The sequence below is a fragment of the Limanda limanda genome, chromosome 21 (genome assembly GCF_963576545.1).
Source record: "Limanda limanda chromosome 21, fLimLim1.1, whole genome shotgun sequence".
Lineage (NCBI taxonomy): Eukaryota > Metazoa > Chordata > Actinopteri > Pleuronectiformes > Pleuronectidae > Limanda > Limanda limanda.
In genome coordinates this window covers 5,372,120-5,390,467 of record NC_083656.1, presented here as the reverse complement: position 1 = coordinate 5,390,467, position 18,348 = coordinate 5,372,120, and the positions used below count along the sequence as shown (strand labels likewise).

The following is an 18,348-nucleotide window of genomic DNA, read 5'->3' as shown; positions in this document are numbered from 1 at the left end:
GCGCGCTCGTATAATGCACACACTCACCCTGGTTTGTGTCATATTACATGCGTTTACTCCAGAACAGAGATGAGTCGATCTTAACTGCAGCGTGTGTAATGTGGACCAGAAAGCACAATTGAATATATGTAGCACAGATTAGATTAAATCAGAAGTAACATGCTCAGAGGATAAATGTACATCTGTATGATCTATTACCATCATGCAGGACTCTTCCTCATAGCGGTGGTACATATGAGGAAGAGGCTGCAGCCTGTGTTCACATCATGAACTGATCCCTGTCGACCTAAAAGCAAAGCACTCAGTCAGAAGTCGCCTCTTGCTCAAGAGCTCGGGGCCTGTCTGAGTGGTTGGTGTGACGTGGAGGGTTGACAGGTGACGGATGCAGGTAAAATGGAGCCTTTCATTGTGTGACTTCATCTGGTCCTGAGACAGTCGGTGCATTAACTGCAGCAGCACCTCCTCGCTCACTGGGAAAGGAGCGGACAGGAAGGAGAGAGTGTAGCGGTCACGTTGATTGTAAGCATAAACATATGCAGAGCATTTTTCCCAGAATTCTGCCTCAATGCAGGATTCATGATCCCCGAAGTCTCCCCGGAGTTTTCCGACCAACCACCCACCGCAGACTGAGTTACTCCAGCAGCAGTAAAATTGGTCCATTCATCCAAGAGGAAGCACAAAAATGTCTTTGTTCCTGCAGCATGATTACAGTGTTTGGTTCGGTTTAACGTGGATTTTGGGGGGAAAACCTGCTCCTTCAATCTGTAAGGTCCGACCTCCCCTCGATGGAAAGTGAATGGGATTATGTAACCGAGGGGGTCACCCAGATGGACCAGCCTGTGGTTTCCAGTCCCCCAGTGAGCTCATTAGCTAAAGTAACAGCGATTTATCAAAATTGGTCTTGTGTATTTGTGTGTTTTTTGATACCTGCTTACGTAACCGGTCTGTAAGATAAACAGTGAAGGGAGCAGAGCTCAACCTTCGCTGGGCTGCGACTCCCCCATCAACACAAGTGCATTTCTGTGGTCAACAAAACAATTATAACATATTCTGGAGCGTTTGATTATGTCAAATGATTTCTTATTTATTTTTTAAACTTGCGGACAGTGGCCGTTTTTAGATGTGCTCTGTTTTCCTGGTTATAATCGAATTATCCTGTCATATCTTGAAAATGCTCAAAAGTTAGCAAAAATAATAAACAGTCATGTTCATGTAAATGTGCTTTTCTCCGTCTCTGCAGACCCGTAAGCTGACGAAGGCGGAGCGGCAACGCTTCAGCGAGGAGGTGGACATGCTGAAGGGGCTGCAGCACCCGAACATCGTCCGCTTCCACGACTCCTGGAAGTCGACATCGAAGGGTCAGAAGTGCATCATCCTGGTGACGGAGCTCATGACGTCGGGCACGCTCAAAACGTGAGTCTGTGGATCCTCTGAACTGCAGCCATTACAGAAATGTCATTTTTATGGTCATACGTTTGTCCTCTGTAGCAACCAGAACATTTGTGTTGTGTTGACAGTTTGTCTTTTGCTTTTAAAGTCATGATAAAAAAGGACCCGGCAGAAGTTACACTGTTCTGGGAAAGGATTCAGGAAACAAACTAATTTTAAAACTTCCTCTGGGACTGTCAAAATAAGACATGAATTATTCTCGGACACCGAAAGAAAAGCTTCCTCTCCTTGCTGTGTTCAGATTTAGGTGTTTAATCTCATCCTTCGTTTGTTTCAGGTACTTGAAAAGGTTCAAGGAGATGAAGCTGAAGCTGCTGCAGCGCTGGAGTCGGCAGATCCTCAAGGGGCTCCACTTCCTGCACACGCGAGCCCCCCCCATCATCCACCGGGACCTCAAGTGCGACAACATCTTCATCACCGGCCCCATCGGCTCCGTCAAGATCGGAGACCTGGGCCTGGCCACCCTCAAAAGTGCCTCTTTTGCTAAAAGTGTCATTGGTGAGTGTGGAGTTGGGTCCGCGTGTGTTTACCCTCCTCGAATAATTTACACAAATATCACTTTCCACGGAAATCTGAAAGAAACAGTTGACAGGGATCGACTGGAGCTGAGCCAACACATGCAACGTGCCACCAATCGGAAGATGTTGAGGTTTTGCTTCCAGTTTCTCCTTCTTGTTTATTTTCTTCTTTCCCACGAACGACTTTGCATGAGTTGATACGGTTGTATTTTAATTTTAGTGGGAACTTGCCCTTCACATCAAACACATGCAGGGAGTGTCGCTGAATGTTGGTGTCACAACGACTTGTTGATACTTGATTCCTTTGATTGATTTGATTAATGCTCAATTTTTCGTTGAATTCAATGGTTTTCATGGAAATCACAAACACTGAAGTTCACCACAAGGCAAACAACGTTTATCTAGATAAACGTCCGGGCTTGAAGCAGTTATTGTCTTTGTTCGGCCTTTTGGCTGTTTGATTGAAATGTATTGAAGTAATGCACGTGCACACATTATCGAAAAATACATTGTTGTATATTTATATTTAGGCCTAGGGTTGCAAAATTCCGGGAATATTCAAAGTTGGAAACTTTCCATGGGAATTAACGGGAATACACGGGAATTAACGGGAATAAACCGGAATTAACAGGAATAAACTGGAAATGTTGTGGGTAATTTATACTAACTGTATTTACCTTGTCATATACAGACATAAATATAAACATTTTGTTGTGTAATAGGCTGGTTTGAGCCCTGAGGAAACTTTGGGCACTTGACTATATGCTTCTGCATCGTTGTGGGATTCTTAACATAGGTCTTTGCACAGTATTTGCAAATGTACACAGCCTCTCCTTCTACATTGGAGGGGGTGAAATGCCTCCACACATGAGAGAGTGCACGTGGCATTGTTCTTGGAAAAAGTTTGTAAAAAATATGTCTGTAAAAATATTTTACAATTGATGGATAAATGAATAGAAATAGGCTAGATGAACAGATGAACAATCCTCACTCAGCATGCTAATATATTTCCCCCAGTAATATCATGGAATCTTACCTGACTAGTCCTGCACACTACAGCAGGCCTCAATAGCCCTGCTGTAGAGTGAAGCATGCTGGGAGTTATCTGTGCATGTGATGGAAGAATGCACAGTGGAGGGTTGAAAATCAACGTGCAGCGTGTCCTGCATTCCATGCATCTTTAAAATAGAGTTTTGAATGATGTTTTTATTGCTCAGCGTTTAATTTGCATAGTTTTTTTTTTTTTTCAAAATTCCCAAATATCCCAGCTAAATATTCCCGTGGAAAGTTTCCAGAAAGATTCCGGAAATTTACCGGAAAACTTTCCGCCCCTTTGCAACCCTATTTAGACCATATCCATATTAATACTTTTTAGTTTTGAAACAGCATTTTAAAAGTAGGAAAGTTCTTCATAGATCCAGTGTGAGGAGAACGGCTCTACTTAATGTGTGAGGTCAAAAACGATAGAACTAGAGATTTGATCGCTTCTAACTGTTGACTTTCCCCCTCTGCCCCGACAGGAACACCAGAGTTCATGGCCCCGGAGATGTACGAGGAGAAGTACGACGAGGCGGTGGACGTCTACGCCTTCGGAATGTGCATCCTGGAGATGGCCACCTCCGAGTACCCGTACTCCGAGTGCCAGAACGCCGCCCAGATCTACCGCAAAGTCACCAGCGTGAGTAAAGAGGGACCGGCTAATTTTGTTTAATAATGTAATTGTCCACATGTGTGCGTTTGCTTCCATGTTAACATTGGAATTAGAGAGGTACCAGGATATCTGGTGTGCGGATATCCTGAATGGTTGGAAACAAGTGGGGCCCACATGGAACGAAAACCTTTAACTATTAAAGGCTCAGATTTGTCCTTCACCAGCTCAGGGTGCAGAACCGTGCCACGCTGATCTAAATGTTTCATAATGCACGATCACATACCTTTGACTTACTAATTGCTGGCGTCTTTACCAGTTCAAGGATCCTGTATTACTGGTTATGGAAATTATGTTTGAATGGAAAACTTATGCAGCCTATGAACGCTGACATGTGCACAACTTCTGTCTAAGCTCTTTGTTAAACCTCGCAGACTAATATTCTAACAAATGACGGATTTGTTAGGAAATTAAACTCTTTTTCTTTTATTGTATAATATCTGACGCAGGATGACGAAGGTTTGAATCCCAGCCCAGAACCCACTAAGGGTGTGTAAGATTCAGAGCAACACAAAAGGTTTACAGAGACATGTGGAAAACAGGTCCAGGAACACAGGAGTGAGATTTAAAAGCATCACCGCGGTGGCTCCAGGCGGCCGTGCTTCAAGCTGCCAGGTACAGCGGTGATGCCATGGTGGGCAGGATCAGGCGCCGGTAGAAGTATATGTTGTGGAAAAGTGTGTCTCACGCTTCGCTTTACAAAGAGGCCAGTTTGTTTCTTGAGTGTCGCACATGCAAAACAAGCCGAGGCTGACGAAAGCTGGGAAGTGAGAACGCGACAATGCCAACAAGCCTGAGTGCGTCTGGCCCCTCCACAAACAGAACGTCATTATAATGTTCCGTATGAAGTCAGGGAAGAAACCGCACAAACAAATCTATAATTAATAGATTAAGAATAAATAAAGGAATGTTGTTTTCTTATCTTGCCAAAAGCAAATGTGGACAATCACACCCATATGTAATACTTAATCTGCTGCAATAATGTTCTGTGAAGTTGTATTCTCAGGCAGGTTTTTGGAATCTTTCAGTAGAGATTAGTAGATATTTGATTATTTATCTATTTTCTATTTATTATCTATTTTCTTTATCAAATGTGAGAATATCAGAAAAAACATATGCTGACAGCTCAAACTGTACAGACGGAATAAACCCAGAGAGTTTCACTTTATTATTATGTTTTCAAGAATAGCAGCAAACTCTAAAATGCGAGCAGCTAAAACCAGTTATTTTTGGTGCTTTTCCTCATATCTTGAAAATGAGTTTGGGGCGTCTTCATACTTTTGGCCACAGGGTTAATTCCCTCAGTTGTTCTAACTATATCGATGCCAAAGAAAACCACATTTTGTTTGTGAACCACCACCGTGCTTTATTCTAATATTTGTGCCAGATAATTGCTTTGGTTTTGAACAAAATGAACAAATCAATCAATTTTTCTCCCTGGTCAAGCTGAAATGTGATTCACCAAACAAAGTCAGAGACACAGGCATTTTTCTCCAGATCTTATCTCGAGCTCTGTCACTACAGGAAAGGTGCGGAGCCGCAAATTACATTAGAGAAACTGATTTATTCTGAAGGTGACTGAGGACACTGGCTCCACAAAGAAACCTCTGTGCTGCTCTTCAGATCCTCAGAATCACATTTCACCACCATAACAGCATTTTGTGATTGTGTTGGTGTTCACCGGCTTGGCAGGGTCGTATGGTTATTCATTAAGTGGGGTTTATTTAGGGTGATTATTATGTAACGCTGCAGTAATTCTGCACAGTCAGCGTTTCTTCCTTGAAGCTGTTTTCCTTTGTCTCATTTAAAACAAGCGTGAATATCTTGAGAAAGTGAATTGTGGTCACAACAGAATAAAAGATCACAGTTACTATGTGACATGTTTATGGGCAGATCGAATTATTTGGGTGGTTTGAGTGAACATCAGCTGGTTGTTTGAACATCTGCAGGACAAACTTCTCCTTGACCTCGGCTCTTCGCTGCTTTATCAGTGTTGTTACAGGGATTGGAGCTCTGCTGTCATGATAGAGTTCAGAAAACCTCCCTCTACAGTTCATGTAAGAGAAGAATCCTGCCTGAATACTTTTCTGTGAGCTCCCAGCCGCAGCTCTTCTCGGTTATCACATTGTGGGGTTTTTCCATGTGCTGGAACTTGTGGCTGTGTTTTCCTGGTGTTGACATGACTGCAGAGCAGAATGTCATGCTGGCGAGGGGCAGATGTCACAAAGCACAAGAGGACGTTAAGCATGGAGAGCCGCGAGCGCTTTGCTTTGTTCCTTTGACAAAACTGCACGGGATAATTGCACAGAGAGGACGTCATTATTGCTGATGGCTTATTCTCCTTAACTGTTAAGCAGCACCGGCTCACGGGCGGGCCGGTGCTGCCGATAAGCCTCAAACATTGTTATTTTCAGATCTGCCTCGTACAGCTAGATACTGATGCAACATATCATTAGAAAGCTACGATTCTTCCGATTCGACTGATGTAAACTATTTCAATATATTATATAATATTTTATAAAAATATTTTGAGTGTAAAAGTAGCCTTTTTAGCCTAGTTGGTTACCATAGTTCCAAATGGCCTTTGTGGAAAACGCCTAGACATGCCCTTAGGAAAAAATCTGTGAAATATTCATTTTCTGTGGTATTGTTATCAAATTTGAACCATGGCTAGTCAAGGCTTCATGCTAGGGTCCCAGTGTGTTGTCCAGCTCATAAGTCTCAGCTGGAGTCATCTGCAGGCATTTGTTTGACAAAAAATATTCAGGCGGAAATAAAAACCTTCTACTTCACTGTGTTCCAACTGCTATTACTCAATGTCAGTAGCACTTAGACTGATTCTGACTGTTGGGGGGGAAAGTTCAGAATGTTACCTTTCAAAGAGACCAAGATCATGCATGTACTCCAAATGGTTCAAGAACAGCTTTCAATTTACTTTCGGTTCTCCTCAGACAGGCATTTTAGGCGAATCTCACCCGCTGCTTAAGAGGCTACAGCATCAGTCTAATCTAATCTAAACCCTCCTCTGATTTCTCTTACAGGGGATAAAACCTGACAGTTTCTACAAAGTCAAAGTCCCGGAGCTGAAGGAGATCATTGAGGGCTGCATTCGTATGAACAACGATGAGAGGTACAAATACAATCATTTATATATTTCCAGGTTTTTCCTGTTTTTAGTCTCCCTATGCTATCATGAAATGTATAAATATAAAATAAATAAATAAATAACACAAAATATTGCATGTTTTTCTAGTTTAAACGTTACCAAAATGTTGTTTTCCATCATTTGAACGATGTTAACATCAGGAGAAGAGCGTCAAGTTTGAGAAACTATTCTCCTGCAGCTTCTCACTGAGTGTAAAGTGTTTTTTGGAAAGTTTGGTCTTTCCAAAACATTCACAGCTCTCTCACAGTGCAGCCAAACTCTCTCTCACATCGTATTCACTTTATGTTATACTGAAGTCAGAGAGGCAAGGTCGTTACAGGATGTTTTGTAACTGTCTTTTTTTTTACTGTTGTGGGCTCACACTTTGATTCTCACAGTTTGTGCTCAATGAGAAAACCCTGTAATTAGCCAAAGGGTCCATGAGTAAACGACTAAACCCCTCTCTTCCTGCAGGTACACCATCCAGGACCTCCTGGAACACCCCTTCTTCCAGGAGATGAACGGCGTGCACGTGGAGCTGGCGGAAGAGGACGACATGGTGAAGTCGGGCCTGAAGCTGTGGCTGCGCATGGACGACACCAAGAAGCTCCACGGGAAGTACAAGGACAACAACGCCATCGAGTTCCTCTTCGAGCTCTACAAGGACGTGCCCGAGGAGGTGGCGCAGGAGATGGTAGGTCGACCTCCACGGCTTCACCGCCCCCCCGCTGCTGCGCCTGATCCACTTTGTTGCAGCCATTAGTGAGGAAATTGAATAATTGATTCCAGATCATGAGATAGACGCGGCTCCAACATGTTCTCTGCATCCTGGTCTTGATTTATGATTATGGCTTTTTATAGGTTTTCTAGAGGAGCACGACTGGGGATATGGCACCACCCCCTATTGTTTTTAGAGCAGTTAGGCTCCAATTGATTCCTCACAAAAGAATTTTCATCTGGATGCTTTAAAAAGGGTCATTAGATGGCTGCTTGAAGTAGACTCATTATCTTAATGAGTTATTTTTACTTCTACAGCAATAATCAGAAAACTAGAATCACACTCAGCAGAGCGTAGAACTCCGCCAGGGCCCGACAGTCTCCTTATGAAACCACATTTAAATTATTGATTTTTATTTCGATTCTCCACCAAGTTTCACACATTAATATATCTCAGTCCCCTAGATAATTTATTTTTAATTATTCTATGAAAAATCTGTGAAAATATTTCTATTAATTTAAAGAAAACATCCTATCTCACAATCTTAAAGTGTTCCTGGATCCGCCCCCTTATTTCGATCCATGGCTAAATGTAATGGGATCACTTACAAATACATAAATCAATTTCAAGGTGTTGATTTTTCCCTGGTTATTGTAGATTTTGTAGAGTTTCACATGAACATGCAGATATTCACTTGTGTTGATCCTGTTATCGACGACGCCGACATCATAAATTCACAGATTCTGAAATGATTCGAGAAATGAATGGTTTGCCATCTTCCTTTCGACCCCAGACACTGAAAGCATTATCACTAATGCACCTGGCATCATTACAGTATAACACTTTTACGGTTCTGTTATGACAGCGGGAACATTGAGATGTGCTGCCGGCCATAAAGGCAAAGTCTTGACGAGTGTGTCAAGGGCACAAGGATCAACCTTTAATCATCAGTTGGTGGAAACCTGAGCGGGTGTCTCAGGAAGCAGCATCTTTAATCATATAATGGCTCTCTGGGTTGTGAGGAAAAAGCCCTGACGTCCTCCGCAGAGGTCACTTTTAATGAAAATACGAGCCACAATTCCTCACCTGTTTATCTCTTTGGGGTATTTCATCAAGATCAAATTTGGTATCAGAACAGGGACATGTAGTGCCGCCGTGCTGCTGTAATCTGACCATGTGCTGAGTGGCATGTTCAGCCTGAGAATCCCGCTCTGCTGCACCGGGGGTCACGAGAGGCGCTGGAAGACGACAAGCCGTCAGAGGGAATCAAATCAAACGCTGTTAGAACAAAGCTGATGTCACAGTTTGCGTGCTCAGGTCCTTAAGAGCAACAGATCTGTGTAACTTGTCGACATATCGCAGACAGCACATCCAAACCGTGACGTATGCAGCCCCCGCTCGTGTTGTGCCCTGACCATCTCTGTGTGTTGTTACTCAGGTCGTGCTCGGCTTCGTGTGCGAGGCCGACTTCAAGCTGGTGGCCAAGGCCATACGGGACCGGGTGTCGGCCATCAAGCGGCAGCGGGAGAAGCTGAGGCGGCTGTCGGAGGAGAAGAAGAAGAAGAAGCTGGAGCAGGAGGCCATAGAGGAAGAACCCGAGCCTCAGCCCTTTTCACCCTCCAAAGTCAGAGAGGTCGCGGCAGCGGAGTCTCCCACCCCCCCGGCCGTGACGCCTCCGGCCCCCATCGTGTCCCCCGTCACCAGCTCGGCCGACTCCGGTGTCAGCTCCAACTACCCGGCAGAACCAGAGGAGCCCGAGGCCGACCAGCACTTCCACCACCTCCGACACAACAGCCTGTCCTCCGCTAACTGTGAGGGGCCTCATGTCACATCCCATAACACGACGTGTGCTGGTTTTCATGTTTTCAGTTCAAAAACAAGGACGAATATAAATGTTGTAAACAGTTATACATGTAGTAGTGGAAAATATGTAGAAAGTAAAAAAAAACATATATATCCTCAAGTTAAGTACAAGCAACTCAAAGTGAAGCAGCTACACAAAGTAACTTCACGACCCTCAATGTTTGACCTTTGACCTCAGCTGGATTTGTTTGTGTTTCTCACTGATTTACTTGAACCATTGTCAAAGCTGCTCAGATGTCAGAGCACATGAGAGGCGTTCAGTGAAATGTGAATCTGTGGAGAACCGAATCAATCAGGCCCTGGGATTTCACGGCTGTTTTGCACAGACGCACAATCACCAAAAGTTGTGTTTGTAGATATCGAATCTTTCTGTTTTTATCGACACGGCGTCCTGAGAGATTGGGAGTGAATCAGTCGGATCTGGTCTAAATGAACGGTGCACAGTGGTGTCATTGTCATTGTTTGTGTGTTTTTGTGTGTGTGTGTGTGTGTGTGTGTGTGTGGTATATCTCATCCCCTGCCTGTGTGTGTGGTTCTGTCTGTGTCGGTCTATCAGGCCACACAGTGGATCACATGCTAATGGTTTACATCCTTTGTTGAAACAGCTGACTGCGAGACGGACGGCTATCTGAGCTCCTCCGGGCTCCAGGATCCGCTGGAGGCCGGCACCTTCAACGCACCCGCGACCCCCCCCACCGGGCAGGCCGGCTCCCCCACAGTAAGCGGCCCCCCCATCCCGGCCCTGCGCTTCCCCTCGGTGAGTGGTCGCCATAAAGAGCAATTTCCAGAGATTTTACGAGACCTTGTTAAACGACACAACTCAAATCAAACACAGCGCTGACACATATGCAAACAGTATATAACTGTAAAGGAATTGAGTACGTAGGACCGTAAAGATGAGGGAGATACTCCCAGAGGAGGAGTGAGAATGTGTATTTTTTTGCTACTTGATGAAGAATGTTCATAATCAGTGATTGATTTTCATGATTTGGCCGTGAGTTTCCTTTAAGTGTATAGTCAAATACTTATATTTATACCTCTACTATATATCATATATTATATCATACTCTCTGTATATTCTTTGTATATATAAGTCTATATACACATATTTATACATGTGTACATGTTATAATTATTATTATTATATTACTACTATTATTATATATATACTGTTGCTGCCATTATTACTATATACTGCTATTATATTGGTATAATTACTATCATATATAAATATATATTATGTTATATTATATACTATATATACTGTACTATTTTTATATACTGTCTAACAATAACATTACCATCATATCATCAGTACTATTACCATCATCTTGCCACTGCACCTTATCTACCTATTTATCTTGTGTTTCTATTTTTTATTCTTTCTACCTCAATATTTTTTATTTTATTCTATTGTATTGTATTTTATTGTATTCAAATATACCGGCTGCTATGACGACTTAATTTCCCTTCTGGGATGAATAAAGTAATCTATCTATCTATCTATCTATCTATCTATCTATCTATCTATCTATCTATCTATCTATCTATCTATCTATCTATCTATCTATCTATCTATCTATCTATCTATCTATCTATCTATCTATCTATCTATCTATCTATCTATCTATCTATCTATCTATCTATCTATCTATCTATCTATCTATCTATCTATCTATCTATCTATCTATCTATCTATCTATCTATCTATCTATCTATCTATCTATCTATCTATCTATCTATCTATCTATCTATCTATCTATCTATCTATCTATCTATCTATCTATCTATCTATCTATCTATCTATCTATCTATCTATCTATCTATCTATCTATCTATCTATCTATCTATCTATCTATCTATCTATCTATCTATCTATCTATCTATCTATCTATCTATCTATCTATCTATCTATCTATCTATCTATCTATCTATCTATCTATCTATCTATCTATCTATCTATCTATCTATCTATCTATCTATCTATCTATCTATCTATCTATCTATCTATCTATCTATCTATCTATCTATCTATCTATCTATCTATCTATCTATCTATCTATCTATCTATCTAAGTAAACTGTGCAAATCTGAATGACTTTAAATACTTCTGCACTCAAAAATAAGCATATGGAAAATGTTTTCATGGCTACTATCTGGTGCTGAAAACCTCAAAAGTTAAAAATATATGAATCCAAGTCTTTCTCCATGTTGACCTCCTCCACATTCCTCCTTTCTATTCAAAGAGCATTGCAGTCTCCAACAACACGGACCACGGCAACTCGGAGCCCCCGAGCGGCTTCAGCTCCCCCGTGGACAGGTAACGCTCCTCATCCCTTCTTCTCTCCTCTCCTCTCCTCTCTCCTCCCTTTCTGGCCAGGATGCAAGGAACAATGGACTTCAACTTTCTCTTCTTTAAAAAGTCAGAGAGTTGAAAAATCATTGTATGAATCTAACAGAAACTGGGTTTTCGCTCTGCGCCTCCTCTTCCTCCTCCTCCTCCTCCTCCTTCTCCTCCTCCTCCTCCACATCTGTGGGGCTGTGACAACAAGCTCGAGGCAGTTGGCTCCTCTGTGTTTTTATTGCAGCGAGGCAGAATGGACCCTCGCAGGTTTCTGTGGGACTCGGCCTCAGATGTTGCGGAGGCCCTGTTTTCCATGTTGGTGGGATATAAGGAAGGGGGGGGGGCTTTATTCTCGGCATGAGAGCTGATAATAGATGTGTAGACTGGGTGTGTGTGTGTGTGGGTGTGTTTGTGTGGTGAGGGGCTTTCATCATTGCTCCATCTTCTGTTCAGACACGGCAATGTTTCATAATTATATTGCCCCCATTGACTGGGACACTTTCTAATTCTAAAACTATTGTTTTCATTATATTAGTTGTGACCTCCACCAAGGGGGTTATGTTTTCTACAGGATGGATTTCCACAGTCTCACTTTCTTTAACAGTGCAAGATAGGGTGTTTATTTATGAATAATAATTTGGGGATCTGCTGTGCTAGTTTGTGTTTTATTCATCAGTCTAAGAACTTTTTCAAAATAACTCTATGATCCAGGGTCGACAGGTTGCATGTTCAAAGCTCAAATATATTTGGTTTAAAATGAAAGAAAAGAAAACAGAAATCTGGACCTTTATGATCATATTAGATTTCAAAACTCTTGTCAGTTCATTTTAAAATGTATTTGTGTGTTATTAGTTTTTCCCGCTTGTCCATGGTGGACTGAAATAAATGTCCAGTCTCGTTGAGTGTCATGTTTCACAACAGCTCAGGACCCCAAACTATAAACTATCTAGGAACCAAACTTACTGCCAGTTGCTTTATTCTCTGTCCTCTGACAAAAGCCCTGGAATACTGATCACAAAATAGAGAAATGATTTAAAAATATCAACACATATTATTTTGTGTCATTTCCATTTTAGAGTGGAACACAGGCTTTATTTGAACTGGAGTTACCTTTGAGGTGGGAGGTTTTAAAATAGAGACGAGTGGACGCAGGCCAAGCAGCAGGCCTGTAAATGTGAGTGAGCGCTGCAGAGCCGGACCGAGGGGAGTGTGTGTGTGTGTGTGTGTGTGTGTGTGTGTGTGTGTGCGTGTGTGTGTGTGCGTGTGTGACCACAGCGAACTGAAAAGGCCCAGGAGACGCAATTAGCTGAACCGAAGCGTTTAATAAAAAAAACACACTGAACATTCTCCAGTTCTCTGGAACCTAAAACTCCTTCATTGTACAGATCACATGGACGTGAGACCACACCTCCTTCCTATAGAGTCTGAACAGACCCCATTACATCGTATTGTTTAACTTTGAGTGTTTACACCCAGGAGAAACACATCAAGACATTTGCGATTACTGTTTATCCTCATGTGTGAGGCCAAGATAATCAGCCGTGATAGATATTCACATCCTGTCACACCTCTGTTGCGAATGATAGATTGACTTTCTGCGTGAGGAACCATTGAGTTCACGTTCTAACCAGTAGCTTCTGTCCTTTATTCCCCCCCAGCTACGCCTCTGACGTGACCTCAGGGTTGAGCGACGGCTACGAGGGCCTATCGGAGAAGGGCGAGAAGACGGCTGGCAGGCGAACGGCGGCCAAGCTGTTCAGGAAGAGGGTTCGCTCCAGGCTGCGCATCACAGGGGTACGATAAATCAAAAGCTCTGTCGCATTACAGTGCATCGTAAACAGATAAACCGACGGGCAGGACTGGATGAGCGGAGGCATGATGCACAGTGATGGCTCCACCCTGGTTGTGCAGTGTTATCAGGAGCTGAGCTGTTCCAACCGCAGGACGTCTCCTCTGATCAGGACACTGAGGAGGCAGAGACAAACACATCATGCACAAGCACATGTTCTACAAAGAGCGCACAGTACAATGCACGTCACAGACTCACACACATGACGTGACCGATTGCTCACATGTAAACATACGTACAAAAACATGTCGTACCCCCCTGTGTTTGAGTCAGAGAGCAAACAGACACATGTCCTGACTCTCTCTCTCTCTCTCTCTCTCTCTCTCTCTCTCTCTCTCTGCAGCTCTCTGATAAAGTGGACCGGGTGGTCGAGTGTCAGCTGCAGACGCACAACGACAAGATGGTGACCTTCAAGTTCGACCTGGATGGAGACAACCCTGAAGACATCGCTGCGGTCATGGTGGGGATCAAGAGATCATATTCATAATATCAATAAGAACACAATTTGACCATTATAGTTTTTGGTAGATACAACCTTGAAAGAAATGCTGATAGACTTAAAAACGTTACATTAGGAAGAATCACATTTTTATAAGCAGAACTTTGAACTCACTGTGTTAACTTTAGCCACCAAAACCAAATGATCACACCAGATCAAATAATAAAAACAATCAATAATGATATTTCAACTTGTCAAGTCAACCACCTCCTTATATTCCATTTCTACATATATGGGTCGACCAAAGCACCATTTATTACTGCTCATATTATATTTAAAGTATAGAGGAGACACCAGATCATCACATATATCGGACAAAGCAAAAATATAGATGAAATGAATGGGTTAACAGTTTCCTCTGAAACATGAGGTCACTGTGTCAGCTGAGACGTTTTGCAGATTCCTGTGTCACAGTCGAACGTACACATGATTTATTCTGCCTCTAGTTAACAGTGTTTTTGTTTGTTGATCTGAACTGTGGCTGATATTTAATCTAAGTCACTGGGAAGTGAGTGACGCAGGCTAACAGCCAAGCCCCCCCCACCCCCTGTCATTATCTCTTAGCTTCATTAGAGGTTTGCGTTGGGGCGAATGAGATGAGGGCCTGAAGAGGCAGCACCACTGAATTTATACTGTTTCCTCACCCGTCCAACAGTGGGCTTTTGTTTACTGAGTCCTGGCACAGTGGGGGGGTGCTTGGCATCACAACAGCCCCCGTGGTTAAATGAGCTGAGTTACGCCACGCTGACAGGAAACCCTCACCACACCCCTGCCCACAATTCATATGAATATGCAAAAAAACTATAGACCTCTGCGTATAAACTGCTGCATTGTGCAGGAAATGATTTATGTGTTTTTTCCTGAGAACAAGTAGCTGATGATGGTAAGGGTGTGTGTCTGAGTGGGTGATGGACACACAAATACACATCCACTATACCTGGAGACAAAATATTGACTCCGGCAGTGTAACTAAGTGCAGTTTAAAAAAAGTATTTTGACTTTCTATTTCCTGCTACTTCTACTCTTCAAAATATGCTGCACGTTGTTCTGCACTTGTAATAATTTACAACTGTTGTTACTTTGCAGCTTTAACACTTGATGGACTAAACTATATGTGAAGAAAATACATAAAAGATTAGCTCCACCTCAAACAGCTTAAACAGAGAAATTATTATTATCAACAATACAGTAATATTTGACAATATATCACTATAACACGTTTTTGACACTTCAGGTACATTTTCTGATAATACCATGACTGTAATGACGCCTAAACCATGTTGATTGCCCCCTGGTGGCTGGCTGCAGTAAGAGTCATAAACCCTGCCTCCTCCACGTTAGCAGATGGGACATGGCCCAAACTAAACAGCCAAAGTACACTTTAAATACATTTCTCACTTCTTACTCACTCTGGCTCCAAATGATGTCAAAAATATAAGATGGACATTTCTGGGATATTTTAGCTTAATTTTTTGCAATGGGAGGAAATGGCGTCTACTGACAATACCTGTGTGTTTTTACTTAGATTTGACTCAGTCGTGTCGTCTATCTTAACGCTTCTCCCACTGTCCTTGTGTCGTCCAGGTACACAATGAGTTCATCCTGCCATCAGAGAAGGAGGGCTTCATCCACCGCATGAGTGACATCATCAAACGGGCCAAGGCTCTGATGTCCAAAGACCCCCCGGTCCACGCCAGCGGGCAGCCCCTGCCGCAGCCTGCTTTCCACAGCGCGGTCAACTCGCTGTCTTCCTCCCAGGTCAGCAGCACCTGCCCCCCCCCCCCAGTCATCCACATCGCAGCATTGTTAGCTGGGAACGAAGCATTGTGTGTTTTACTGATCGTCATAAATCAAGTCAGCTCTAGTGTGTGTGTGGCCGTGCTTATCTAAAGCAGGGCTATAAATCTGGTGTTAATGCATAGCTGCTGCTGTCGCTGTGCTTCTGACACTGGATGATAAAAGAAAAGGCTCGGCCGAGTGCTTTCCTCACGCCGCCTCCTGAGCCTCGGCCTTAAGAAGGAAGGTTAAGTGTTGTTAACGCCACCTGAGGTAGCGCTTTCATTTGGAACATAATGTTCCTAAAAGCACCAATGTCATAAAACCCTGTGATTCGTGGAAGCGTAGCCAGAACCCTCTTCTCTCACACACACTGTATTTGTTCCCACAACCACAGATCGTTCCCAAGTGCTCCCACCATAAGGACATTTTCCAGATTATGTGCCCACATTGAGTGGGCTCAATGATGAATGTTTGTTTTAATTAAGATTGTGTGAGCTTGGGAGATTTCCAGGAAGAATGATTGAGGTTGTTAAGGGCAGTGCCATCCTGTGCAAGATATGTCCCGATGCCAAATCAGATACAGTTTTTCCGCTAAAGGGAAAGAAGCTTCTGTTCTGCCAGGATATGTTCTACTCTAGAACAAATCTCATTCGGCCCTTGAGTAGAAATAATCCAAGATGTTTGCAGAAAGTGGAGAAAAGAGTTACATGCAGTTTCACGTAGGACAAGAGACGAGAGAGCAGACTCAACCTTCAACCATCTACCTTGTTCACTATGTTTCCGACCCCCTGGCCACTATAATTACCCAGAACCACTTTGGGGCGGATCTCTCCTGGCTTCTCTCTAGCGCCTGATTAAAAACATTACATGCACCACATCCCGTAAGAACCATTACGGCTGCGCTCCCCAGCACCGTCCTGCCCGAAAACCACTCTGAGCTGGTTAAGTCAGGAAGAAACCCACCAACCCACAGACTGGTTGATCGGATGGAGGCTGAATCCTCCCAGCTGCTAACCTGGATAATGAAAACGTCTCTGTATATCTTCCTCTCTGCTTTCACAGAGCTGGATGAGAGTGGCCACTTAATCAGATTGTGGAGACTTTCCCTTTAAATGAGCAACAAAAGCAATAATAGCTCTGTTAACAGGTTAATAGGCTGAGATTTATGATAGAAAACAGCTCTTTGCACAAATTAATACAAATGGATTGAATGCAACACTGACAATAAATACATCATCGTGTAAATGGGGTCAGGTCTCAGGGAGTCACACAATTCATCATCATAACTCAGATGCATCCTGAGCTTTAGTGTCTTATACTTAAAGGGACATTACGTGGATTTTACGTGTCGGAGTCTGTGTATGAGGGAGGAAACAAGTCTGAAAAAACACCAAACAAACAGTTCTTTGGTATTTGTTGAAATCAAAGTTGTGGCTTGGAGCCGTGTTGAGGACTTTTATCCTTTTTGTGTTTTCTATTTGTGTCTCGCGTCGAGCATGAAGGCATGAGAGCTGCAGTGCTAATACCAAATCAATGTGAACATGAACATGAATAATGAATAAGTGAAGTGGACACTGAGCTTCATCCACTCTCTCTCTCTCTCTCTCTTACAGCCTAATCTGCACAGTCAGCCGCTGCCCCGGACACACTCGTCCTCCTCTCTGCCCGGTAAGACCTCACGTCTGCTCTGATTAACTCATTTAACCCAGTCAGAGGAAAGTGGACAACCTGATGTTTGAAGAGATTAAAACTGATACGAATCTAGAAACTAATGACTGCTTTAGTACCTCGACCGCTGTGCTTTATGTAGTAATTACTTGCAAGCCTGAAATCGGCAAATAACAATAACAGCCTAGCATTTGTGTGTTGAATCAATTTTTCTGTGCATGACCATCATGTGTGTGTGTGTGTGTATGTATGTACGTGTGTGTGTGTGTGTGCGTGTGTGTGTCATCATCTCATGCATGTGTGTGTTGTCTCAGACTTCGGCCTGGCTAACCCGGGCGCAGGGGTACGTGGCTCCCCCCCGTGCCCCAATGGCGACGTCCACGGTGCAGACGTGACCTCATCCGGGCGACCTCTAATGCGCTCGCAGTCTTTCCACAACGCCCCAGGTAAATACCCCCCCCCCCTCACCCCCCCTCCCTCCCTCCGGTCCCACGTGAAGAGGCCGAGCATTGTTTACTGTTTCAGCTCACTGAAATATTCGTACAGTCCTCTGGCAGAGAATAAAGTCCAAGCAAAGCTCTGCTACCTCATAAACCCCCACTCCCCTCCTCGGGGGGGTGTTCTCTGTATTGTTCTGACATTTGCATGGCGCCATCCGCCCATCCACCGTCTCCCACACCTCAAAGCCTTCATGTGTCTCTGCCCTGCAGCAGGCCCTCTTGGGTAATTACCTCACCTGAGCGGCCCTCTCTCTCTCGGGGGGGGGGGGGCTGTGAATGCTGTCGCTGTGAACCGGGAGCTTCTCTCC

The 18,348-nt window shown here is 43.4% G+C and overlaps 1 protein-coding gene across 1 annotated transcript in view; it reads left to right on the top strand.

Moving 5' to 3' along the window:
• The window catches only part of wnk4a (WNK lysine deficient protein kinase 4a), a 39,509-nt gene that overhangs the window by 13,684 nt on the left and 7,477 nt on the right, over positions 1-18,348 (top strand). Inside the window, exons 3-15 of the mRNA XM_061094820.1 lie at positions 1,241-1,413; positions 1,727-1,947; positions 3,488-3,645; positions 6,717-6,805; positions 7,295-7,514; positions 8,977-9,349; positions 10,007-10,158; positions 11,648-11,721; positions 13,404-13,539; positions 13,938-14,054; positions 15,678-15,851; positions 17,486-17,540; positions 17,855-17,986. Of these exons, the coding sequence (XP_060950803.1) occupies positions 1,241-1,413; positions 1,727-1,947; positions 3,488-3,645; positions 6,717-6,805; positions 7,295-7,514; positions 8,977-9,349; positions 10,007-10,158; positions 11,648-11,721; positions 13,404-13,539; positions 13,938-14,054; positions 15,678-15,851; positions 17,486-17,540; positions 17,855-17,986 (2,074 nt within the window). The remainder of the gene's footprint in view (positions 1-1,240; positions 1,414-1,726; positions 1,948-3,487; positions 3,646-6,716; positions 6,806-7,294; positions 7,515-8,976; positions 9,350-10,006; positions 10,159-11,647; positions 11,722-13,403; positions 13,540-13,937; positions 14,055-15,677; positions 15,852-17,485; positions 17,541-17,854; positions 17,987-18,348) is intronic.